Source organism: Setaria viridis, chromosome 9 (genome assembly GCF_005286985.2).
Source record: "Setaria viridis chromosome 9, Setaria_viridis_v4.0, whole genome shotgun sequence".
Lineage (NCBI taxonomy): Eukaryota > Viridiplantae > Streptophyta > Magnoliopsida > Poales > Poaceae > Setaria > Setaria viridis.
The window spans coordinates 8,057,395-8,081,863 of NC_048271.2; the positions used below are offsets into that span (position 1 = coordinate 8,057,395).

The 24,469-nt window shown below is 43.7% G+C and overlaps 4 protein-coding genes across 6 annotated transcripts; 2 read left to right on the plus strand and 2 right to left on the minus strand.

Moving 5' to 3' along the window:
• Positions 1–990: 990 nt before the first annotated feature.
• Positions 991–12,567, plus strand: LOC117839100 (chloride channel protein CLC-d). 3 transcript variants are annotated; one of them, XM_034719354.2, is made up of 23 exons: positions 996–1,467; positions 1,575–1,647; positions 3,920–4,141; positions 4,217–4,263; positions 4,364–4,462; positions 5,042–5,116; positions 6,185–6,273; positions 7,950–8,090; positions 8,180–8,250; positions 8,712–8,791; positions 8,879–9,028; positions 9,127–9,186; positions 9,275–9,349; positions 9,905–10,056; positions 10,239–10,374; positions 10,450–10,581; positions 10,691–10,768; positions 10,857–10,909; positions 11,129–11,206; positions 11,294–11,450; positions 11,526–11,627; positions 11,705–11,746; positions 12,147–12,567. In XM_034719354.2, the coding sequence occupies exons 1-23, from the start codon at positions 1,261–1,263 to the stop codon at positions 12,177–12,179; spliced, it is 2,352 nt and encodes a 783-aa protein (XP_034575245.1). In that variant the 5' UTR covers positions 996–1,260; the 3' UTR covers positions 12,180–12,567. The 3 variants fall into 3 exon arrangements, 2 of the variants coding, with proteins under 2 accessions (XP_034575245.1, XP_034575244.1); XM_034719353.2 differs by having other exon boundaries at positions 998–1,467; positions 11,705–11,751; XR_004636790.2 differs by lacking the exons at positions 11,705–11,746; positions 12,147–12,567 and having other exon boundaries at positions 991–1,467; positions 11,365–11,450; positions 11,526–11,571.
• A 477-nt stretch (positions 12,568–13,044) lies between these two features.
• On the plus strand, positions 13,045–15,941 carry LOC117839102 (proteasome subunit beta type-2). Its single transcript, XM_034719357.2, has 3 exons — positions 13,045–13,394; positions 13,547–13,670; positions 15,406–15,941. Exons 1-3 carry the CDS (start codon positions 13,237–13,239, stop codon positions 15,760–15,762), a joined length of 639 nt encoding a protein of 212 aa, XP_034575248.1. The 5' UTR covers positions 13,045–13,236; the 3' UTR covers positions 15,763–15,941.
• A 1,600-nt stretch (positions 15,942–17,541) lies between these two features.
• On the minus strand, positions 17,542–18,463 carry LOC117840167 (non-specific lipid transfer protein GPI-anchored 5). The gene is made up of 2 exons (XM_034720628.2): positions 18,005–18,463; positions 17,542–17,870 (listed from the first exon to the last, which is right to left on the minus strand). Exons 1-2 carry the CDS (start codon positions 18,342–18,344, stop codon positions 17,737–17,739), a joined length of 474 nt encoding a protein of 157 aa, XP_034576519.1. The 5' UTR covers positions 18,345–18,463; the 3' UTR covers positions 17,542–17,736.
• Positions 18,464–18,977: 514 nt separating this feature from the next.
• On the minus strand, positions 18,978–23,509 carry LOC117840166 (FLUCTUATING-LIGHT-ACCLIMATION protein 1, chloroplastic). Its single transcript, XM_034720627.2, has 6 exons — positions 22,821–23,509; positions 22,019–22,121; positions 21,191–21,246; positions 20,676–20,840; positions 20,215–20,328; positions 18,978–19,340 (listed from the first exon to the last, which is right to left on the minus strand). The coding sequence occupies exons 1-6, from the start codon at positions 23,448–23,450 to the stop codon at positions 19,248–19,250; spliced, it is 1,161 nt and encodes a 386-aa protein (XP_034576518.1). The 5' UTR covers positions 23,451–23,509; the 3' UTR covers positions 18,978–19,247.
• Positions 23,510–24,469: the final 960 nt, after the last annotated feature.

Consider the following 24,469-nt stretch of genomic DNA (forward strand, 5'->3'; position numbering starts at 1 on the left):
GGTTGGGGCCACGCCCGAGAGGATGCGGATGACGAGCTCTAGGCGCGGGGGCCTCCATGGCCGGCGAGACGGGGGCGCGGTCCGGGCACGGCGAGGTGCCTCCATGGCTGGCGGGGCGGGGGCGAGCTTCGGGGCACAGCGGCCTCCATAGCCGGCAAGGTGGGGGCGAGGTCCATGCGCGGCGCCCGCCATGGTCAGTGTGGCGAGCTCCAAGGAGAAAGCAGAGCAGGAGTGAAGGATTTTGGGGAAGTATAGCGGGCAACCCAGCATGCAGCACTGCAACAAATAGATAACTCTCGATTGGACTTGAGCTTGCAACTAGCTTGGTTGAAATGATACTTCGGGTCCGTCGCCCTGACGCCGTTTGAGTGGACCTGAGCGTCCGATATTTTCCGTCCGCGTCGGACGTAGGATGGTTAGCATTACCTTTTTTTATATATCGGTGTACAACAATATCAAAAGAGACCGGTAAAAGAACATAGTACGAACTACTACGTCCCATGATATTACAACTCGATGAGCTTTTTCATTTTTGCTGATCGGATGGTTTAGAAAATAGCTGTACTACACAAAAGTACCTTTCCAACTTTCTTATATCCGTGTGCTAGTTCATTCAAGAGAAGCTATCAAATATATTATCAATTGTATAATTTATGACCACCTTATACAGTCTACTATTCAAATTTTAAACACCCAGCTTATAATTTATAAAAACTTCACAGCTTATAATAAATTGGGAGGATCTAAAGACGTGAAGTGAGGTATATGAGGTTATCCAGTATATGAGGTTATTCAACATCGCCTTGCGTCTGATTTTGGAGCGTAGAGCATCACAGGCTCACAGCCACTCTTCCCAAGTCAAGTCCGACCGCGACCACGTGCTTCGGCATCTCCTCCGCCGGTGCCATCAGCCCGGCAGCTGCGCGCCTGCGCCGTCGATCCGCCGTGGCGGAGTCAACAGCCCTGCGGCGTGCTCCGTTCCAGATCCCAAACGGCAAACGCCACGCCACTCCCTCTCACCGCGACGACTGACCGACCGCCAAGGACGCGCACGCTCGCTCGCTCCAAAGCCCGTACGCCACACACAATCTAACCACGCCACGAGTTGCTGAGAAGTGAGACCGGACCGACTCGACTCGACGAACTCTTGGCTCCAAAGCTTTCCCGGCCAGCAGCAGCGTCCCTTCCCCTACCCCCGCGATCGAGCCGTTGGAATCGCGCGTCTCGGGCGGGATCCGGCGCGGCCCCGGCCCCGATCCGATGCTCTCCGGCGGCGACGACGGCGTCCCCGACGGCATCGGGATGGCGCGGCTCGCGTGGACGCGCCTCCCCACCGCGGACGCGGAGGGTGCGGGGGCGGGGCCCTCCACCTCCGCGGCGGCGGCGGACGACGAGCTCTTCTCCGCCGCGGCCGTCGAGAGCCTGGACTACGAGGTCATCGAGAACTACGCGTACCGGGAGGAGCAGGTACGCGCACGCGCACGCGCACGCGCCGCGCCCCCATCCGCCGCTGTTCGAGCGTGTGGTTCTGGTGTGCCGTCAGCTCAGTTGCTTGTTTTGCTGGGTGGGTGCAGGCGCAGCGGAGCAAGTTCTGGGTGCCCTACTACGTCATGCTCAAGTGGCTGTTCTCGCTGCTGATCGGCGTCGGTGAGCGGCTCTCAGTTTGATCCTTTGTCGTGTTTTAATTAGTGGTTTGTCCGATTCTAAGAGCTTGGTGTAGTAGTGGCGATTTCAGAGGTGTGCGAGTAGAGTCTGACATTTGTTTATTGAATCTGGTTTTCCTTGTGCAGTCTAGTTGCCCTGACTAAACCTATTTATCACTGGGAATCTGTTTATCCCAGTGATATAAACATCACCAAATCAGTGAGCTTAACTACACAAAATGTAGTTCAGACGAGTCTTGCATTTTGGATATGGTTTCCTCTCATATCACAAATGCTACATGCCTTTATGTCAGCCAAATAAAAATGCGCAACAAAAAAACCTAACTCAATTGTTAGGAGAGTCCAGAATATGAAAAAGAAAATCGGCTGTATACAAGGTTCAGATGCCCTTGTAGCTTAGGCTCTATAATTGCTAAAAGGTGGGGCGTGGTGGTGACTGCTGCGTACCAGTTATAATTTAGCAGGAGCACATATGGGTTAATAGTTAAGCAGGATGTTTGCTGCTAAGGTGCACAGTTTCTGTTTAATGAAACTTGGACATTCTTGGTATGCACATTATATATGGCACTGTTGCTTCTAAATGTTATACTGCTATTTTTGTGAAAGTGGAATCCTGGAGTATCGTTTAGCATTTGTTATCTACCATAAATTACAAATTTCCCTTATCTTTATTGCAACTGAAATTTTATCCTCTATTTAGTTAAAATTAATTTTGACCATAAAGTCATATTAACTAGCAAGTTGGCCCACGCTAATAGCGCGGCTAGATTTGATACACTATTTTTATTATAAATTTGATGTTGGCGTAATCTATTTTTTGTTCCTCCATCTCTTGGCATTATTAAGTTTCTTATGTCCCCCTGAGTCTACACATTGTATATCAAGCTGTATGCGTAGATATACTTTTTGTGAAAATAAACTTTGTAGCCACATGTGCATATGCATGCCTAATCAACATCACTTGGTTGTGACAACATGAGAACTTAGGTACTCCCTCCGTTTCAAATTGTAGGTCGTTTAGCTTTTTTAGGTTCATAGATATTATTATGCATCTAGATATAGTGTATGTCTAGGTGCATAATAATATCTATGAACCTAGAAAAGTCAAAACGACCTACAATTTGGAACGGAGTGAGTAGATGATTCTTATCTCATGCAGCATTTTTTTGCGCCACCACTCACATGAATATATTATTGCTTTTGTTGTGCTGAATCTAATAACGTAGTCCCCGGTTCTGTTTGAAGACCATGTAAAGAGAAGGATACAAAGCAAAACAAACAATCACATATTCATATCAACTAACCATATGCTTCCTCTAACATCTCAGCAAAAACCGTTTCTCCCGATTTCAGCATGGTGACTTGGTGAGATTTCTCCTTACTTTCCTCCTCTCATTCTCCTTGCACAATCAAAGATGGTCCTCGCCACAAACCGCTTGGATTTGATCAACAGATTCATCATCATCCACATCCATTATTTAGATCCAGCGACCAGCACCATCTAGATTTGACTTGATCGGGTTTCATCATCACATTCCACAATCAAGGACGATCGTCACCACAAACCCCTTATTGTCTTTGTGCAAAACAGAATCTGCTCTTCTTAAGCTTGCTGAACACATCTCTCCACATCTTTTATTCCACAAAACCATTGTTGTTCGGCTCCCACATAGGCTCTTCTCTTTTTCAGGTTAACGTGGTAATTTCTAGCCCCTATCAGTGAACGTGGTGGCTTCTTTTAACACTATTGTATTAAGATAATAGATATGGACAAGCATTGCAATTAATTTATGCCATTTACCATTATTTGATTCCCAGATAGCGATACAGGAAAAATTTATTATGCTTAATGTTATTAAAATGTGCCTATAGTAGTTCTTTTATATTTTACATTAATGTGAATATCTAGAAAAATGTTTGGAAAACTTGATGGATTAGAGTGGGCAGCATGTTACCCAGTTGCTGTACAAATAAACATCATGAACTCACAAATATAGTACCTAAACATAAAGATTGGCTTTTGCAGGGTTCATAAAAGATTGGTATAAGACTATAAGCATAACAGATGTCGTATGATTCAGCTAATTGGAAGCAATGCCTCATGATTTATTGGATTGGGAAATAGAGCCTCTAAGCATATAAGACGTATATCTGCTAGTGAAATATATTTTACACACCAAGTTTTACTTGCACTGTTCCCAGTTCTTTCCACTAGTTGATTCTTCTTGCATTTGATATCATTTTCTGTTTTGTAGGTACTGGATTAGCTGCTATATTCATAAATCTGGCTGTTGAGAACTTCTCTGGATGGAAATATACTGCAACATTTGCTATAATAAAACACTCATATTTTGTGGGATTCTTTGTGTACACTGTTTTCAATTTAGCCCTTGTCTTCTCTTCTGTATACATAGTCACAAACTTTGCTCCAGCAGCTGCTGGATCTGGTATTCCAGAGATCAAAGGTTATTTAAATGGTAAGGTTTAATTACTGAAACATCTGGTACTGATACTCTGAGAAACTGGTGATGTAGTTTGAAGTCTTGATGCAGGAGTGGATACACATGGAATCCTACTTTTCAGGACATTAGTTGGGAAGGTGAATTCATACTTACTTTCTTCAGCTAATATGATGACCGCGAACTGAGTTTCAACTTTCAACTAACTGAACTAAGTATTATATTCATATATGCTGATAGATCTTCGGGAGTATTGGATCAGTTGGAGGTGGATTGGCTCTAGGAAAAGAAGGGCCTCTTGTTCATACTGGGGCCTGCATCGCTTCTCTTCTTGGACAGGTGGGTTTGTGATCGAGATCTGAGCATCTGCATTCAACATTATCTTTTCCACAAGTTATAGATGTGTCCTGAAAGGGGTCATAGGTGAGTACACAAATCATCAATGTTGAAAAGTAAAAAATGACTCTTCTCTAGCATCAATTTAGGAAAGCCTTGGATACCTCAATAAGTTGTGGCATTCAACATGACGATTCTTATGTTCACACGCTGTTAACTTTCGGTGTGACCATGTAGAATCATAGAACGATTGACTACTGTATGAAGCACACAGTTCATACTACTACAGTCCTTCCCTGGAGTGCCTATATGTTGTGCTTTGGGGGTGGGGGGGATCCGTGATACTCAATATGATGCTTACAACATCAGTTGATTGATCGCTCTATAGGCCACCTGTACTTTGAGCTACTGTTTACTGGTCCAACATAATTTGTACACAAAGGCCAACACCCAGCAAAAAAGAGATATGGCAGCAGATTAGCCTTTTCATTCTTCATTTCCATTTGGCAGTATTTGATTGATATGCTACATAAATGCTTATTAGTTTATACTGCCAACTAATTCTAATCTGCATGTGCATAGGGTGGATCTGCAAAATACCACTTGAGTTCTAGGTGGGTACGGATTTTTGAAAGCGATCGTGATCGGCGGGACCTTGTAAGTTACTTTTGTTCAGGCAATTTATTAACTTACCCTCTGTGTAGCTGTTAAATAGAGTCACTCATGACTAATTTTGTCACTCTACGTTTAATATTAAAAATATCTTGAATTGATGAATTCATTGGTTTCCTCGTGCCATTTAGTTTTACTTTCCAATTAGGCCATCCTGTTGACCTAAAAAGATTGGACTGGACTGTGTAAACAAATGCAAGCCACTCGTAGCCTGTTTGCAGCCCAGCAGAAAGTTGAGTCTAGCCTGGTTCCAGAACTATTTGGGTAGTACAGAAAATGGATACTGTATTATTTGCTGAAACATTTACCATACCTTAATAATGTTGAACAAGATCGTCTGAGTGGAGTGGTTCACATGTGAATGTTTTCTTGTTTGGCATGCCATTCAATTGCAAGACTTGATTACTTAGGCTTTAGACACTCAAGTCTATCCTTTTTTATCCTAGTGTTATCAAATAGCAGGTATATCTGCTTGCAATGCTTAAGTGGTTAAATGGCCCAGCTGCTGCTTCTCTGTTGAAATGTGAGGGCTGATAGGAAGCACCACTGTCACCCTTCCTTGCTGGTGCATCCTTATCTATCACATCTTATTGCTTTCATAATTGCCAGTATAGATATGTATGACAACCAGATAACGTTTGCTAGTACCCTTAACTTCTCTTGATCGGTCAACCTTAAAAAATTCATCGGATTTGAATTGTCTAGATAGATGAAGCTGTTTCAAGCTTCTTTTTTCATGTGGCCACTTAATCTTTTTTTTGAGGTTATACAACTTCAAGTTCTTTAGCCCAGTCATGTTGAAATTGTTAAAGCATTCCCTCAAAAGAAAGTTGTTAAAGTAAAGCAGATTTTTGCCATCCTCAGTTTATGGAACTAAAAACCATAAGGAAAAAAAAAGAAAACAATACAGAAAATTAATAATTGAATAGGGAATAACCTCCTTTAAATGTTGATGCATTGTTACATATAATGTTGATTGCATTCTGAGCTTTTCTTTCAGAATGTATGGATTATAATATTGAAAACTCTCAAAACTATTAATATTTCAAAAAGGTGACATGTGGATGTGCAGCTGGAGTTGCTGCAGCCTTCAGAGCTCCTGTTGGTGGGGTACTATTTGCCCTGGAGGAAGTTACATCCTGGTACGAATGCTCTATTACATTTTTTACGTTCCTTTCAATAGACAAATTGAAACACATAATTGTAAAATTAGCGATTTAGAGCAACAATAGTCCAATTTCCAAGCTTTAGTTTACCAATCATCTTTTCTGAATTTAAGAAACTACTATTAGTTGAAGAAATATTGTGTTGACAAATGATAATAACCAGCGCTAACAGCTCAGCTTTTGTTTGCCAACACATATATTTCTTTTGTTACTTTAGCTGCTGGCAACAATATCTTTAGTACTAATGCGATTCGCCCTATGGTTGATTGTAACTAGTTGAAATAACAAGAAATGCTTTAGTAGCAGCTTCTGTTCGTTCTTGTCTCTCTGGTTTGTCGATAACAATATTCTTGTTAAGTAACATAACTTTTATGAAGAACATACTTATACTCATTTCAAAGGATCAGTGTATATATATATATATATATATGTGTATTAAAGTTTGTTGTAGCTAAAAGATAGAAAATTGACTGCATGCTCCCACATGGCGAAGAATTTGTGTCCTGGTGCATTTAGTGTTTCCGTGCTTACTAACTATGGCTGTTATACACTGCCTCATGATAGGCTGCGATTCTGCCTGCAACATCATGAGTGCATGATTGCAAGGGTGCAAATTAATTCTAGATTGAATTCCAGAACATTCTTTGAAATAGAAGTTTATCAGGAACTGACTATTCGCGTAGTGCCACCATCAAGATCTGCATGCCAGAACTCTACACTTAACGAGAGTGTTCATTGTGTGTGTGGACTTGGTCAGAGGGTGGTGGGCTGCCCTGAAATCCCATTTTGTCGTGTTTTCTTACTCTTTTGTTTTTTCATGCTTTTGTGTAGGATAAAATCGAGATTTTAGTCCTTACTTGTAGTAGGACATACCCGAGATATTGTGAAATATTAAGGTCATCATTTCACAGTTGTCTTTATTACTATCGATATTTAGTACCCAAGTGTTCATATTTCTGTGCAGCAACCGTTCACACTGCATACCAATTGATATCCGTTGCTCTACATGAAAGCTTATTTTAGATGTCAGAATAATGTTTTTGATTTTTGTGGGTACTTTTACTTTGACCTAGAGGCGTAAAGTGGATACAGATTATTCATACTGTATTCTATAGGATGTGAATATTGTTTAGATTTTGTTACCCGATTAACAGTTTATCTCCTATTCACCATTGGGAAACTTTATAGGAATATGGGTGCAAATGTGGTATGAGGTTTGGGGGTTTGAAAATGTTACTTTATCCTGACTACTATCATATTATGTTAGTCACATTTGCACGCATATTTTATTGCAGCATGTCTAACTAGCTGGGGTCTTACATTTTAGTGTGATTCATATTTCTTCTTGTGAAATAACTAAATTAAAATGATTAATTGCTCTATATATCAGTATGTCTTTAATGCCGGGATGCATAGAAAACTATTATGTTATCCATGTTTGACCCCAAACTGAGTGGAATTTCGATACATATTTGTGTTTGAGTGTATTCAAATTCACATAGAAAATACGAATAGAGATGTTTTTAATCACTGATTCGTATTTGATCAGTTTCCACCTGTACTTTGACTGTAGAAATAACATATTGCTACTATAATATTCATATTCTGCATTGGACTACAAATATGATTGTGTCCCCATTATATTGCTGAAGGTGGAGAAGTCATCTTATGTGGAGGGTATTCTTCACATCTGCCGTTGTGGCCGTTGTGGTGCGTTCAGCAATGAATTGGTGCAACAGTGGAAAGTGTGGTCATTTTGGAGCTGGAGGTTTCATAATCTGGGACATATCTGGGTAAGATAACCCCCTTGCCCCAAATCATATTCGTGTTGCTTCAGTCTGGAAATTGCATTTGTGATATTGATTGTTCATATTCTTTGAAGAGGTCAAGAAGATTACTCATATCAGGAACTGTTTCCCATGACAATTATTGGTGTTATTGGCGGACTTCTTGGTAAGTAATTGTATGCGAAGTTGATCCTGTGTATCTACAAAAGCCAAGTCAGGTTTTGCACATAATAATAATTTCTATACTGATTAGGACATGCTAGTCATTTAAAACAGCCCCCGTCTTTGCATAGTTTATTGTCTTCTCATCGTGCTAGCTAATAACCAGTTTAGGGTAACATAGTTGCATTGTTACAAAATCACTGTGTGTCTGTCCGCTCTTAGGCTGCACTATACCCAATTCTGTGTCAGCTAGTTAAACTGCTCTTTGGCATCTTTGTAGAGACTCCTCTAGCCAAAGTTGGATGAAGTTCTATGGGAAACATAGTGCTAACTGAGTGATGCATGCTCGGATGCTCCAATCCTGAAAAGTCATATCCCAGTAGATCCAAACCGAATAAGCAGTCCTATTACATGTCTCATTCTTTGTCTAATATTCCTGAATCTAATGTGCTAGTTTCTCTTTAGGAGCATTATTTAATCAACTCACCCTTTATATAACTAAATGGCGGCGGACATATCTTCATAAGAAAGGGAAACGAGTCCAGGTATGCTGAAGATATGATGGATTTTAGTAGTAGAATTGCATCTGTTCTCTGTAGTCCTATCTCTGACATCCAGATTAACATTTTCAGATCTTTGAAGCCTGCCTTATATCTTTGGTAACATCCACGATTTCCTTTGTGTTGCCACTACTAAGGAAATGCAGCCAATGCCCTCAATTAGAAACTAATTCTGGCATAGAATGCCCTCATCCACCTGGCACAGATGGGAATTTTGTTAATGTGAGATTTACTTAGTGAATTTCTGCTCGACTTGCATGTTCTCTTCAGCTACATCATCATTTGTTTTCTTCTCTTAATCTTTTGTTTGCATTATGCAGTTTTATTGTTCAAAAGATAAAGAATACAACGACCTGGCAACCATTTTCTTCAATACCCAGGTTAAATATCACTGGAGAACTTTTGTTAGTCTAACGTTTTATTGTTTCTATATTCGTTATGGCTTCATTCAACATCATTTTTTTGCAGGATGATGCAATACGTAATCTTTTCAGTGCAAAAACATTCCATGAATACAGTGCACAAAGCCTGATCACCTTCCTGGTACCGTCCCCCCCCTCCCCCTAATTTGCCTATGTAATATTGGACTTCCCTTTGTGGCCGTTTTTTTTGTAGGTATGATTGTGCTCTAGGGCTGGAAAAAACTATATTTTGCTGAACTTTTGGTCATATGTATTTATTTAGGCTACATTGTTGTCACTGTTATTTGCTGTACTCTTACAGGCCTGCTTTACTCTGCTAGGATTCAATTTTCATCCTAAGCTGTTTTTTTTATTATGTGTTGTATGAGGAAGAATTGTTAAAAGTATCCATCGGATGCAAATAGTGATTATAAATTGTAATCTCTCATAGGAACTTAGTTGTCTGTGTCTTAGTAGGGCGTTCAATCAGTACTCCTGTGTGTTTGAGGGGAAAAAGCACATTCTATCAGTAGAATAAAATTTGATAGGTTACCATTTTACTGTACAGAGATCTGATACTGTTGTAAGATCTACCTTTGGTTGATCAAGCAACCAAGTTGGCTTTGCTGAAATCTGATGATTATTTCATGAGTTCTTTCATCTACTTATGTTTACCTTTACCCCCTTTGGGTCTCAGGTCATGTTTTACTCCTTAGCTGTCGTGACATTTGGAACTGCTGTTCCAGCTGGTCAGTTCGTTCCAGGAATAATGATTGGATCTACGTATGGACGGCTTGTTGGAATGTTTGTTGTCAAGCATTATAAGAAGCTAAACATCGAGGAGGGAACGTGAGTCCTCGCATCCCTTTGTATCCGCACATGCAATATACCCATTTTAATTATGCTCTAAGCATTTTGTTTTTTGCATTGGATTGCATTGGATAGACCTTAATGCCCATTGGGAATGCCCATTTGATAGTTTGTTGGCTAAAACTTAACAGAGTCTCTATTCATTATCAATGTTGTTGTAGGTACGCGCTCCTTGGTGCTGCATCCTTTCTTGGTGGTTCAATGAGAATGACTGTATCTTTATGTGTTATCATGGTTGAGATTACAAACAATTTGAAACTCTTGCCATTGATCATGCTTGTTCTTCTAGTTTCTAAGGTACTAACTCTGCAATCCATGACTCCTAGTTGAACATAATGAATAGAATATGTCTGCTGATTTCAGTTTATGTAGGCGGTTGGTGACTTCTTTAACGAAGGGCTATATGAAGAGCAAGCCCGATTAAGGGGCATCCCTTTACTGGACTCCAGGCCTAAACAGGTTATGAGAAATATGAATGCAAAAGATGCCTGCAAGAACCAGAAGGTTATTAAGCTTTGTACGCCATTGACCTATTTAAGTGGACCATGGAAATTACCATGTATCAGTATTATTCCAAGTTCTAATGCATCCAATCTTCTGTCACCTATGTCAGGTTGTCTGCCTACCTCGTGTTTCAAGAGTCGTCGACATTGTTTCTGTTTTGCGAACCAATAAGCATAATGGTTTCCCTGTAAGTTTCCTTGAGGGTTGTCAAAACAAGACAAAGTTTTCATGTGATTTTCACCGATTCATTTTCTTATCTCCTTTTCTTGGTTCAGGTTGTTGACCGTGGGCAGAATGGCGAATCAGTCATAGGTCTCATACTTCGTAGGTAAGATACAATGCTATGTGTTCTTGAACTTTGCTGACTCATGTCCCTGTGGTTAATATTTGGGAATTGGGGATTTCACAATTGCATTCTGTGAACGAGAATCTAGGTCAATAGGTTGTAAATCTACAAGATGAGCCAATTGGCCAGGAAGAATATCTATACTTTCACACACACACACGCACGCACGCACGCACTGACCTTGTCATCCTCTTGTTGCAGCCACCTACTGGTACTTCTACAAGCTAAAGTAGATTTCCAGAACAGTCCTTTCCCTTGTGGGCCTGGCGTACTGAACAGGTTTGCAATCCGTTGTCTATAATCCAGAAATAGCATATTCGATGCACTTATCTCTGGTAATAATTGATTATTTTTGCTGTTACATAGGCACAATTTTAGTGACTTCGTTAAACCAGCATCAAGTAAAGGAAAGTCAATTGATGATATTCATTTGACAGATGATGAACTGGGGTTATATTTGGATCTTGCCCCATTTTTAAATCCTTCACCGTACATAGTGCCAGAGGACATGTCATTGGCGAAGGTAAATCATGCTTTGTTTTTGGATTATACACCCATTTCATGAGTTATGTAATAATCATAGTATCAATGATTTCAGGTTTACAATCTCTTCCGCCAGCTTGGATTGAGACACATATTTGTTGTCCCTAGGCCTTCTCGTGTTGTAGGATTGATAACCAGAAAAGATTTGTTACTTGAGGTGATAAGTTATACTTTTATTTTAGTTGATATTTTTATTATCTGGAATCCCTTCCAAATGTTGTTGTTGTATTTCAGGAGGATGACAATACTGTGATGGCGGAGCTCCAATCGACGAGTGTAAGGTTTTGATGTTCCTCCTGTCCCCCAATTATTGTTTAATCTGCAAGCCTGTACATTGCCACAAGGAACTTATATTTTGTTTGCATTTGCTTAAAACCTGAGGTTTAAATTATCGCTCTGCTACTGGTGGTGAACTTTGGTATTGCGTTTGGAAGGCTCTTGGTGGTGAAGCCCTCTTAATATTTTATCAGCAGCGTAGATTTTTGGTTAGATGCTCTTGACATGCTAGAGCAAAGATTTTGAAAGGCTAGATTTTAAATCATTGAAAAATTCTGGTTTCATTTTTTTTTGCAGCACTAGATTCATTTACACTCTTATTAAAAGAAAAGGGTCTTTATACTAAGATTGATAATTCCTTTCGACCAGTTTGGATTGATAGAGTTATTTTGATCCGCAGGGGCTTGCTAAATGGCAAACTGCTCGGCAGTAATGCACATCTGGAACGTCCTCTTCTTGACGAACTTGTGTTTGAGTAGATACATAGCAGCATACGACTTAAGATAATTTTGATAGCAAGCAGTTAACCATCCACTGCATATTGGGCCATGGCTATTCCCTCCAATTTTACATGAATCAAGCGGCACTGAGCGGATCACTTTGCTGTGCCTGCTGCGACTGAGGTAATTTCTCCGTGCCGTGTGTTTAGGTTAGGTGATTGTAACTTGCACAGAAATGTTCATACACATTATCCATGTATCCTACGATAGATTTCCAAGGCGCTGTGTTAGGCGGTTGTAAGTAGAATTTTGTAATGGGTGATTGCGATGGTAAAGACAAAAGCTACTGATGAATGATGATTGGCTTGTTCTTTTCCTGAAGTTGTGTGGTATGCCGTATGCGGCTACTTGTAAATTTCCTTCAGTTCCGCTCGGAATAGCTCCGTTTGCATTCCCGAGTCCTCTCGATCTGTGTTTGCGTGCTTGGAGAACGGAAGCTGTGGCTGGCTGCCGTACTTGAGCTCCTGAAATGGCTTATACATGTGAGGTGAGTACCGACGACGATGATGCGTGATGGTATGGGCAAGGCCTAGGTGGGCTAGGTAAGGATTGTCTAGAGATTGTATCCATCCAACATCCAACAACACAAAGGAGTTGTTGGTATGTAACAAGTTCAAGACTGTATAGGTGAGGATCAGGTTTCGCCAAAAAAAAAAAAGATTGCTGCAATTTAAAAAAAACAGTTTTCTTAAAATAGGAAACAAAAAAACATACAGCTATAAGGACAACAGAAGAAGGCTCAGCCCGCCGTTCAAGAACGACAGAAGAAGGCCTAGCCCACAATCCAAACTTCGTCGAGCCTTTGGGCTTTGTCGTCTCGGTTTCCCTTTCTTCTTTCTTCTACCCCAAGACGAACTCGTTCACTCGTCCTGAACTCTTCCGGTTCCTCCCGTGTCCTCTATATACGACTCGCCTCGTCGCCCCGGTACCCGTTCCTCTATCCTCGCGCAGCATAGGAGCACAAGCGAGGAATCCAGTCCAGCCCCAGCAATGGAGTGCGTCTTGGGCTTGGTCGGCCGCGACTTCGCGGTGGTGGCGGCGGACACCTCCGCCGTGCAGAGCATCCTCGTCCACAAGACGGACGAGGACAAGGTGATGGTCCTCGATTCGCACAAGCTGATGGGCGCTTCGGGGGAGCCTGGCGACCGGTAGGTTCTCCGCCCTCGCCGATCCGTTCGTTCGGCGGCGGCTCCACCGATTACACCTTCCCTTTTCTAGGGTTTTGCGCGCGCGCGCGATCTGATCCCGATCTGGCTGGGTTTCTGTGCGGGTTCTGATTGTGGTGTTTCGCTTGGCGCAGGGTGCAATTCACGGAGTACATACAGAAGAACCTCCACCTGTACCAGTTCCGCAACACCATCCCGCTATCCACCGCCGCCACCGCCAACTTCACCCGCGGCGAGCTTGCCACAGCCCTGCGGAAGGTACCGATCCGAATCAATCTTATCCCTTAGTGCTACTTGATTTGCATGCAAAAGGGTCGAGTCTTTAGAGCGCAAAAGGGTCGATCGAGGATAGATTAGGGTTAGGCGTAGTCTGCTGTAAGTCCGATTTGGGTGAGTGTCAGGTTGACTTGAGATTAAGGTTGCAGTCGAGGGTGATTACAGAATCAGTTTAGTTGGGTGAAGGGGGGATGATGATTTCATTAATCCATGGGCATAGGTGGTGTATTGAGGAATTATTATGGGCAACCGAAACAAGGGTTATATTTGCAAGCCTAAGAGATGTGTGCCTGTAGGTTTTCTCATGTAAAGTTGAGTATTCTAAGCACCTTAATAATTTTCTGAGGTGGTTTGTGGATGAACTGGTTCAGTTCTAGTCATTTACTACTGTTTAGTAAAAACCTAACATGTTATTAAAAAAGGAATACCAAACTGATGCCAGTTGCAGATTTAGTGAAATGACTCAAGCATGCTATATTTAATGCCTCTGTACGCCTTTGTGTTGTTTTAGGGAAATATATGATGTTTTCGTATGAGGTTTGCTACTGGAATCAGCTAACACCATGCTGTTCATTTATGTTCTAGTTTTGAACTAATTTGTATGGTCGAGATTCCAGTTATTTGAATTGTAACACAATTGTGTGATGTGTACTTGTTACAAAATTCTTGGGTGTTGGAACTCATACCATGTTGTTTAGTCTATTCCTTTTCAATATTGTTCTCTTTAAGCCAGAACTGTAAAAAATTTTTTTATCACATCGTCTCTTTGCAGCGTGATGTCCTCTATTTGGCATATCTTAAATTTATCTTTTGGCAATACCCAAATAAGTCTGAAGATAAGTCAAAAGAAAACATATTTGCATATTAGATGGAATAGCATCACTTTGTGCTGTGCGCGCTTTATTTTCATTCCCCAACAATTTTAGTTGTACGTTTCCAGTTTCCAGCAGTAGGTTCATGCTCATGGAGCTCCAGTGATACCAGTAATACATGTGCTTCTCAGTTGACTCTGTGCTTTCAGATTGACTGTTGCAATAGATGGTCTTGTCCATTGTGTTTCCATTCAGGAAGATGACCTTTTTGTGTTTTTCCTGTCAATCATTTCTTGATACTATAGGCTATTTTTAAGATGAACTCATGGTATAATTGCAACCGAACAGTATATTGTCTTCTCTTATTTTTTTTATTTGATCAGTAATGCTTCACTATATATAGGGATGCAATTTTGTATCTTGTTATAGCAATATGAAATTGATGAACCTGGAATATTTCTAGACAAATTGTGTAGTGAACGAGTGATATTGCAATATTTGCTTGTGCTAGAATTTCATTGGCCTCTAATTGCTATATAACTTTGAGGGGGCACTGGGCTGTTTTCAAGAATTCCGGCTATTTGCCCTATTCCCGTGAGGCTTACTGGAGAGTAGAAATCTTGGCTCTTGTAAACTGGCAAACTTTTGTCATCCTCCTTACTTTTGTGGCACAGAAGGCTTTTAATGCTTGCTCAGATATGAAACACGTTGTGTATTTCCCACCATTTATGATTTCATATTTTCATTCATAAAACAATTTGCAGTCAGTGTCCAGTAATGCTTTCTTTTTTCTTTTGCTGTTGTTTCATTGATAACACATTTTTCTTCATTTTGTCTGCTAATATCTATGTCCTCTTTATTGAGGTCCTATATCCCTGACACATGCTTCATGTTTTCCCCCTCAGAATCCATACATGGTCAACGTTATACTCGGTGGTTATGATAAGGATGTTGGTGCTTCCCTGTACTACATCGACTACATTGCAACCCTACACAAGATTGACAAAGGTGCCTTTGGGTACGGCTCCTATTTCTGCTTGTCGCTGATGGACAAGCTGTACCACCCGGACATGACTCTTGAGGAGGCAGTGGATCTTGTTGACAAGTGCATTAAGGAGATCCGCCTGCGGCTGGTCGTTGCTCCCCAGAACTTCGTGATCAAGGTTGTGGACAAGGATGGGGCGAGGGAGCTCGCGAGGCGTGAGCTCGTAGGCGACAGTGCATCAGCGGAAGCTGCAGCAGCAACCACAGTGGCCGCCTGAGGCGTGAACTCGTTGGCAGTTGGACATTGTTCATTGTTTCTCAGCGCTGCTACTATGTAAACCACAAGATACTTTTGGGGTCCCAGAACTGTTTTTATCAATTCTAGCCCAGGCGTGTAACTCTGTTTCTGCACTTTTCATGTCTCTGCTGAGTACAAGTAGTGCTTCCCGCTTTACAATGCTGTGTGCCTCTGCCTGTGTGCTTGTTCTGAACACTGAAATAAATCCAAAAAAAAAATAATCTAATGTGCTACTTGCTGAACATCCTTCCCTGCTGAACGCTGCAGCGCCGGCCCCATGTCTGGATGCTGCACGCAGAGGGGAGGCTGAGCGTGCGCGTCCGGTCGACGCGGAGCGCGGCGCTGAGACACCGCGGCCTCGACCGCGCCACGGACCTGAGCTGCGAGCAGCACCGGCCAAGCGCCGTCGCCTCGCTGCCGATGCCGCTCATGTAGTCCACGCACGGCGACAGGCTCACCAGCGCCGACGTGCACCCGCTGGCGCCGGGGCGCCCGGTAGCCGCCGCCGCCACGACGAGCAGCGAGGCTGCGGCGGCCAGGAGCCAGAGGGGCGCCGCCCTTGCCCTCCCACGAGCAGCCATTTTCGTCTAGCTTGGGTGCGGTGCGGTGCGCTACTGCCTGGTTTGAGGCTTTGAGCCTGGAGCAATGTCGTGCACTAGTGCTGGCTATCTTGTTCCCATCTGTGTTTGGCGTGTTGCCGCTACGTGTCCCGTTCTTACTCGATGTTGTTGCTACGGAAAATCTAAGGCGCACCTCGGGGAACAGGGGAAGCCTCCAGCAAACCAGGGCCGAACTACAAGGCCGGTGGCTCCTTGAAGGTGCGAGTTCTACCACTCTGTCAGAACTCCAGAGTTTCTTTTCTCTCCGTATGGCCGCAGTTTCTGATGCGCGGTCGTGCGGAGACGAGGTCCCATACTCCAGCTATTTCCTTGCTTGTGGGATGCCTTCAGGTGAACCTCCCTGGCCAAAGTAGAAGGCAAGGAGCATAGAAAACCAGGTTGTAGTTGGGCAAGGAGAATGAGCTGCCGCCACCTCCCGGCTGCAAATTCACATAAGGGTAGTTTTGTATTTGCTTCAGTAAATGCGCTGCAGATTGGTTGTTGTTCAGACTGAAATCGGAGTCCTCCATTCTTGACGGTTTAGACGAGGCTAATCCTAAGGCGAATTTTGCTGCTTTCTCCATCCTTCATTGTACGGCTTTAAAAAAATAAAAGGGAAAAAAATTTGTGACAAAGGAACCATGCGGTCAATATCGCAAATTTTGTTTACTGATTACGTTTTACTGTATGTGTCAGAGTTTAGATGTCTGAAAGTTACACGAGTAGTTTTGTCACGAACATGAGTACTCATGGTATGTTTTATAGGTATATCGTAGCAAAAATGAAAGATCGCAGCTTATTGCCACTCCACGTATGAGGCGAGAGGATAGGTGGGTGGAAGTGTTGACGTGTAAGTGAAATATCTGTTTTACTAAAAAATTATGTGTTTAGGGCCAACATGATGATATGTGGTCGCACAATAAAAATGGTGGTGACGAGGTCCATTTGACCTCTCCTATGAGGCCGCCTTGCAACCTTTGAACCCGCAACATAGGATAAGAATGACTTCAAGTACTGAGATTATATTTGAGAGAATTAAGATTAAATTTCTCAGTTAAGAATGACTTTTCGATAAGTGAAGCATTTGGGTTGACCGGCCCAGGAACATTTGAACCCGCAACATAGGAAAGATAACGCAACACGATTTTGAAAATGCGACATGACGAGTGTAAACGAACATGGCATATATATAAACCGGCAAATTTATTGCGACCCTAGGAATCAACCAATCGCACAAGAAATAACACAAATCCGTAGAGGCACACACGCAACACTCAAAATCCTCCTCCCCGAATGCTGAAACGGAAGTTTCACACGACGCAACAACGCGTCCTGAAACCCTGAATCACCACGCTTCACGCAGCAGCTGACACGGCGTAGACCGCAGCTGACACGGCGAGCCCGAGCACCAGACCCGCCGGCCCCCGGAGCGCCGCGGCGCCGGATGGCAGGGACGGCGTCGCCTTCGATCCTTCGCCGCCCGACGAACCTGCACCGATCGATCCGATCACACGACGAGTTAATTTCCGTTCAGCAACGAGCGAGATCTCCAAAAGAGCAGAGCGATCGGCGTGAGATGAATGGCGCCGGGCAGTTTGCCTCCGGTGGGAGCGGGGCGCTTACCGGCGTTGCACTGGCTGGTGGGCGGGGTCTGGACGTTGCAGGCGGCGGGGAGGCCGAGCGCGCGCTCCCGGTCGATGGTGACGCCGCCGAGGGAGGACGAGGCGCCGCCGCCGATCGCGGCGCAGAGGCACTGCGGCTTGGACTGCACCACGGACTTGAGCTGCGAGCAGCACGACGCGCTGGGCGACGACGAGCCGTTCCCGCTGATGTAGTCCATGCACGGGGACAGGCTCACCAGCGCCGACGTGCAGTCGCTGCCGCCGGAGCCGGAGGACTGCGCCGACGCCGCCGCGACCAGCACCGCGGCCAGGAGCCAGAACGGCATCACCCTGGCAACCATTTTCTTGCTCGGAATTGCTACTGTCTGATCTGATGTGATCAGTCAGCTTGCCCAGAAGTACTTTTGGCTGATGTGCGAGTCTGTTGCGCTGCTTTGTGTTGCTTTTGGGCTTTGTGGTGGTGTGGTTTTTATAGGGGTGATTTGGGATGGAAGTTGAACGAGTTGGTAGATGCTGGTGAGCTGCCGGTTCCTACTTCATCAGGAAATTGTAGTACCAGTCCAAGTCGTAGACTATTTGATCGAGTTGTTACGGATTTTGTTTACTAAAATGTGTGGCGAATTCGGTGCTCAGACTGAAATCAGGTGTTGATCTTTGGCGTGTTTGGTGAGGGCAGCAACGGTACTGAGTATCTTATCAGAGTTTCGTTGCTTAGTATGTTTTTGGTTTATTAGGAAGCTGCTTGTCAGCTTGTGTCAGCCTCACAACTGGCAGAGACCAACATCAGTAACATATTGTTTCCACATAACGAGACGGTGGTGGAGCCCGGCAATGATCTCACGCCCGGAGACCGTAGACCGTAGAAGCGGGAACTGACCTGCAAGATTTCGTCAAATCTTTCTATTTTTTGAACAAAAATCATCCATGTTTCTTAAGCTGAACCCAGTCCTGCAGTGCACAAGACAACACACAAATGCAGACTCACATGTTCTTTGAGGACAATCTATTTACAAAGTCGTGTGACTGTGTCAGGAACACTGCACAAGTCTACCGACGTACAGTTGCTCATTTGCACTGCCGTGGGCTACATATGCCAACTTTTATGTTGCCTGCTAACAGTGACGTCAATTACAATTATATTTTTTTACAAATACAAGATCTGTGCTATAGTTAATGAGAAAACCGCCAAAACTGAATCTACAATTTGTTCTTTCTCCACAGGGCCAATCCGCAACCTTTTCTTTCTATAGAGGCCTCAAAAGCGGGTAATCTTCAAGGAGCTCTCGTTCTGACAATGTGTCGTTCTCATTTTGTGGAGTCCATAGGACCTCGACTGCCTGCAATGAAGATAAACCAAGTGTCAGGCATCATTGTTATAGCATACGAGTATCAACCAAATGCAGACAATCACCTTGATTTAAAATAGCAGGCTAGCAAAATGTTGGCTCTTTTGATGATTTTTCTTCTTTTCCCTTATTCTTATTTTAATTTTCCACTTTACTTTTAGTGTGAATTCATGAGGCTATTGATGGTTTCAAAGCCCCTAAAGATCAAATGGGGTTCTCTATTTTTTTAGTCATAAAAATGTCTCCAACTTCAGCAATAGCCCCAATGGATAGAGGGCTCCCTAGAGACTTGGGAGTGGAGGGTGAAGGGGGGAATTTGGATTTGGGAGTGGAGGGTGAAGGGGGGAATTTGGATTGTTAGTAGAGGGCCTGCTGGAGTACATTTTTTTGACGTGGCAGAGTAGAGGACTGTTTATTTTTTTGACGTGACCCTCTAAACTTAGAGTAGGGGACTGTTTAGAGGGCCTGCTGGAGTTGCTCTAACCTACTCAACTTGCTTGCTAAATGATTTGTAATCTAGCAAGATGTCGCTTATTAGATGTCCCTATAACATGCCACTGATTTGCTGCAATTTTTATTTGCTGACTAGATCAGGCAGCCTTGTACAACATAAATGGATTAGATAGCTATTTGGACCAGCTGGATGAAGTTTTGGAGCAAATACAATTTTACAGAACTGTAGATGTTGGTGACTGAAACCAGGTTGCTGTCAGTTCACATTATTTTACATTTTAACACCAATGCAATCAACATGGAATGAATCACGAGTAGGGATTGTAGGACTAGAATTCAAACTTGATGACAGAACAAGAGAGATTCAAACTTGATGATAGAACAAGAGAGAAAATAAACAAGCAAGGAATACCAGTATTTTGCTTGATGGTATGCCACCAAGATTTTGCAGAGCTGTCTTCAAGTCATTGCTGCTATTTATAACAGGTAGCTTATATACTCCCTCGGCAGCAACCAGTATGGTTATCTACAGATATGAATAAAAATGCTTAGATATATGGTGAGTAAATACTAGCAAAACAGCTAATCAGAAACACTTAATCGCTCAAGCCTATACACACTGTAAATCACATACCCCCTTTTTTACATTTTAAAAAAATCTTAATTCTTGAATGGCAAGAGGCATCCTGAACTGTATCAGGAAAGTTTATGAAGAGGGTTAAAATGTATAGGCTAATAATGCTGGTTGATAAATCACCACACTGTTGACTGATATAATGGGACATTCCGAACTGCACATCATGAAGGTCCCAACATCACTGTATGCACACATAAGATACTACTTGACAAGCATGGTGCCATTTGGCTACATACCACAATGTACTCATTGCTGAAGCCACTTGATCTTTGGCTGCCTGCTTTATTCCTCTTGATGCTGTTCACGTTCACAAGCGTCTCTTCATCAAACTTGCCCCTCTCCTCAATTGATAGTTGATTGAAACGTTTCTCCCCATCGTCCATACTTCGTTTCACATCCACCTTTAGAACAATAAATGAGATTACATAAGACATTGGAACAAGAAACTTACTGAATTCCAAACCAATTTGACCTTGCCACTAAAAACATGATATGGTACTCATGTGTGGAACATTGATATTACTTACAACACAAAAAAGGACTTTATGACCATATCATCACTGATGAAATAAAAACATGTATGGAAAAGTCGTTTTGCATTCTTTTTGGGGAGGTGTGCGTAATATTACATTTTTTGCAAGATAAATCGCAGAGTTACATCATTTTAGTGATCAAACATTTGAAAGCAAGAGACAAACTGCAATCTATTAAATAAGACAAACATTATAATTGAAGCAAAAAGTGTGCTTACTGATGAGTAAGCTGAGATACAGCAATCTGGATGCCGAAGCAATGCCAATGTTGTCTCTATAGAACAGCATAATAAACAGTTAGCACGATAAACAGTTAGCACGATTTCAAGGCAATAGCAAAATGGGTGTAAGTCTTATAAAAAAATCTATTGAATTTGTTTAAGAAACTATGACTCATAATGTAATGCAGTTTAAAATACATACACATACTAGAGTATATCAATCAACAGTACCGATTTTGTATCAGGCAGCATGCATCATCGCCAAAATGAGAGATTGTTAAAAAAAAAGGACTGTTGTGGCATACAGAAGGACACAAGCACACAGGAACCACCAAATTTCCACCACAGATACAAATTGTGTCCATCAAAGTGTGAAAGTGATCCTTACTAACAATCCAAGGGGAACAAGATTCAATCAATAAAGAAAGGAGGTAAAATATATGAGAACAGAATGCCAACACAGAAAATCACTTTGAAAGCAGTACATTACATTGAATTTCAAAAAAACAACAAGAAGAAGAAGATGATGAAAAGAACTATGCTACCTCGAAATAATTGGACCATACACCAGAAAGGGATCTGCTATAGATCCGTTAGGATCCTGTCTCCCAAAGAGACTGAACCAAGCCCATTTTCATCTTGGTACTTACCACGGGCAATCAGAGTGTGTCATATCCAATTTTGCCTTTTTTTTCTTTCTCTAATGTGTGAGCCAAGCTAGTTCGTTGTGACATTAATAGCTCTATTGCCTGGATTTTACTCCTGCCACTTACACCACCATAACTCCAGAAGTAAAATGGAGCAGCATATATGATTTGGTTTTACCTGTCAACACATAGCTCAACCCAGCCGGGGTGGATGTATCTGCTTTCTCAGCTATTTGATCAAGCTCCTTCTGAAATGATCGGGCCATACCCAGCAAGCCAACCTGCAAACAAATGTTAACTTATAGATTACAAAAGTTATCCGTGGATTCATCTTTTTTACACATCGAGTGCTATTTGTGAACCGGTATGTTCTTATTGACATTTGGTATGTACTGCAAACAACGTAATTAATAGATCTTATTTGACAACAATTGTGTATCAACGTCTATCATGATCTTGTTTGGTATGCACTACTAATAACGAAATGAAGCGAGCACATCTTAGTTTGCAGTTTTTGTACATCTAGGTACAGTGTGTACAAATGTCTATCATGATCTTTATCCGAAAAGCAGCACAACAGACTACTTGGTGAAGCTTCAGTGGATAAAATATACCAGCTAAGAAGAGTGCGCGTGAGACAAATCAGCAATTTACATCAAAATAGTCTTAAATATGGATTCTGGCCTTCTAGGCGATGTATCCAGCTGGCCACATGTCACACTATATTACAATGCATTTGGGCAGTGGCTTAAACCAACATGTTAAAATGAAGTGCGCACCAAATTAGGAAGTTGATTATAGCTTGGATGAAAGAGCCCGATGAATAGCATTTTCCTTACAATCAAACAGCAGGCAATGTAACAACATTTCATTTGCCAATTTGCCCGCTTACCTATGAAGTTAACACGGAAATTGACTCAATGTAGTAATGTCTCTAATAATAAAATCTTATCCCCAAATAACAGCGATCCCAAACGTACCTGTAGCTTGAGGACGGTGGTCTTCTGCGTCTCGGTGAGCACGCTCCCGTTGCCGGGCGAATCCGACAGGAACCCGGCGAGGTAGAGGAACGCGGCGAAGCCCATGAGGGCCATGAGGAACCCGGAGCCCCCGAAGCCGATGCCGACGGCCGGGCCGACGGAGACGAAGGGCGAGGGCGAGTAGAAGGGCGCGGAGGTGTACCCGCCCCTGGGCGCCGGCGCGCTGTACCCGTAGGAGGGCGGCGAGGATGAGCGCGAGGAGAAGGCGGACCCGCCGACGCGCCCGCCCGATGCCGCCAGCGCCGCGGCGTGCGGCCCGACCACCGCCGGCGCCGCGGCGAGCAGCGCGCCGGCCAGCAGGAGCGCGAGCGCGGGCCGCTTGAGCGCCGCGAGGGAGTCGAGCACGGACCTCCTCAGCGCGTCGAGGGCGAGGAGCGGCTGGGGCTGGGGCCTCGCTGGTTCGTCCTCCTCCGCGGCGGCGGGAGGCGGGAGGCGGTGGTGGGCGCGGAGGGCGGGGAGGCGCGCGGGCCCGAGGAGGAGGCGGAGGCCGCGGTGGGGCGGGAGAAGGGGCGGGCGCGGGAGAGGGGACGAGAGGAGGCGCGTGGCCTCGAGGAGGGAGGCGGCGGCCATGGCGGTGTCAGCGGCGGCGCGGGTCGCGTGAATGTGATGATGCGGAGGCGGAGGAGGTTGGGTACTTGGGTGGGGAGCGGGAGGGATTTTTTTGAGAAGTGTGTGGGGGAGGAGGATCAGGTTCAGGTTGAGGCTGCGGGCTGGGGATGCCGACGTGGCCGACGACCGGCGGCCGGGCGGCGGATGGGAATGGGAGCCTTCCGCGGCAAGGATCCCAGATCAGACCATTTCCATTTCCCACACCGTGCCGTAAAAGGAAGGCAGGCGACGGCCCAGATGGAGCCTAACCTGAAATCAGAAGGTGCACATCGTGCCTTCCTACCGTGCACCTCCAGCTCTTCCACTGCTTCCCCATCTGGTTGCCGCCACTGCATACTTCACCAGCGGCGAGCTCGCGGCAGCACTCTGCAAGACACTAACCCGGATTAATCTTGGACGGAGATTCTTTCAATTCGTGGTGTTCAGAAATCAGAACATCCATTGCTCATCAGTCAAGTCATATTTGTTTGGCAGTGCAAATGTACGACCAATCAAATAGTTACAGGCCAACTTCAGCTCATCGCTTCATCTCCTAAACTAGAAAGATGCAGAAACAACTATAGCACGCTGATGAACAAGATTGTGCCATACAATACTGGAAATTAACGTTAATCAAGCACACATGCACCAGTTCAATGAAAAAAGGAAATCGCTCAAGGTTTACTTCTGCTAGTACTACTTCAGCAAATTTTATCAGGGGCATCTCATAGTACTGCACTCAGTTCTAGCACACCTGCAGGGCCCTGTTAGAACGAATAGGCCATACTCGTTGATGGAGAGGTACATGAACTGGTTGATGGAAAGGAAAGCACCATACCATCCACGCATCAGTTCAGTACTAGCACCAGATCGACTACGGTAAGTATGTTACATTAAAACTACACCTAGGGATGTCTACAGACACGCGAGAGCGAACGCAAAAGGAGCATTTCCACAGGTAGCCCCAGGCCACAGATTTGTCCTTGGCTCCAAGCTCCAGT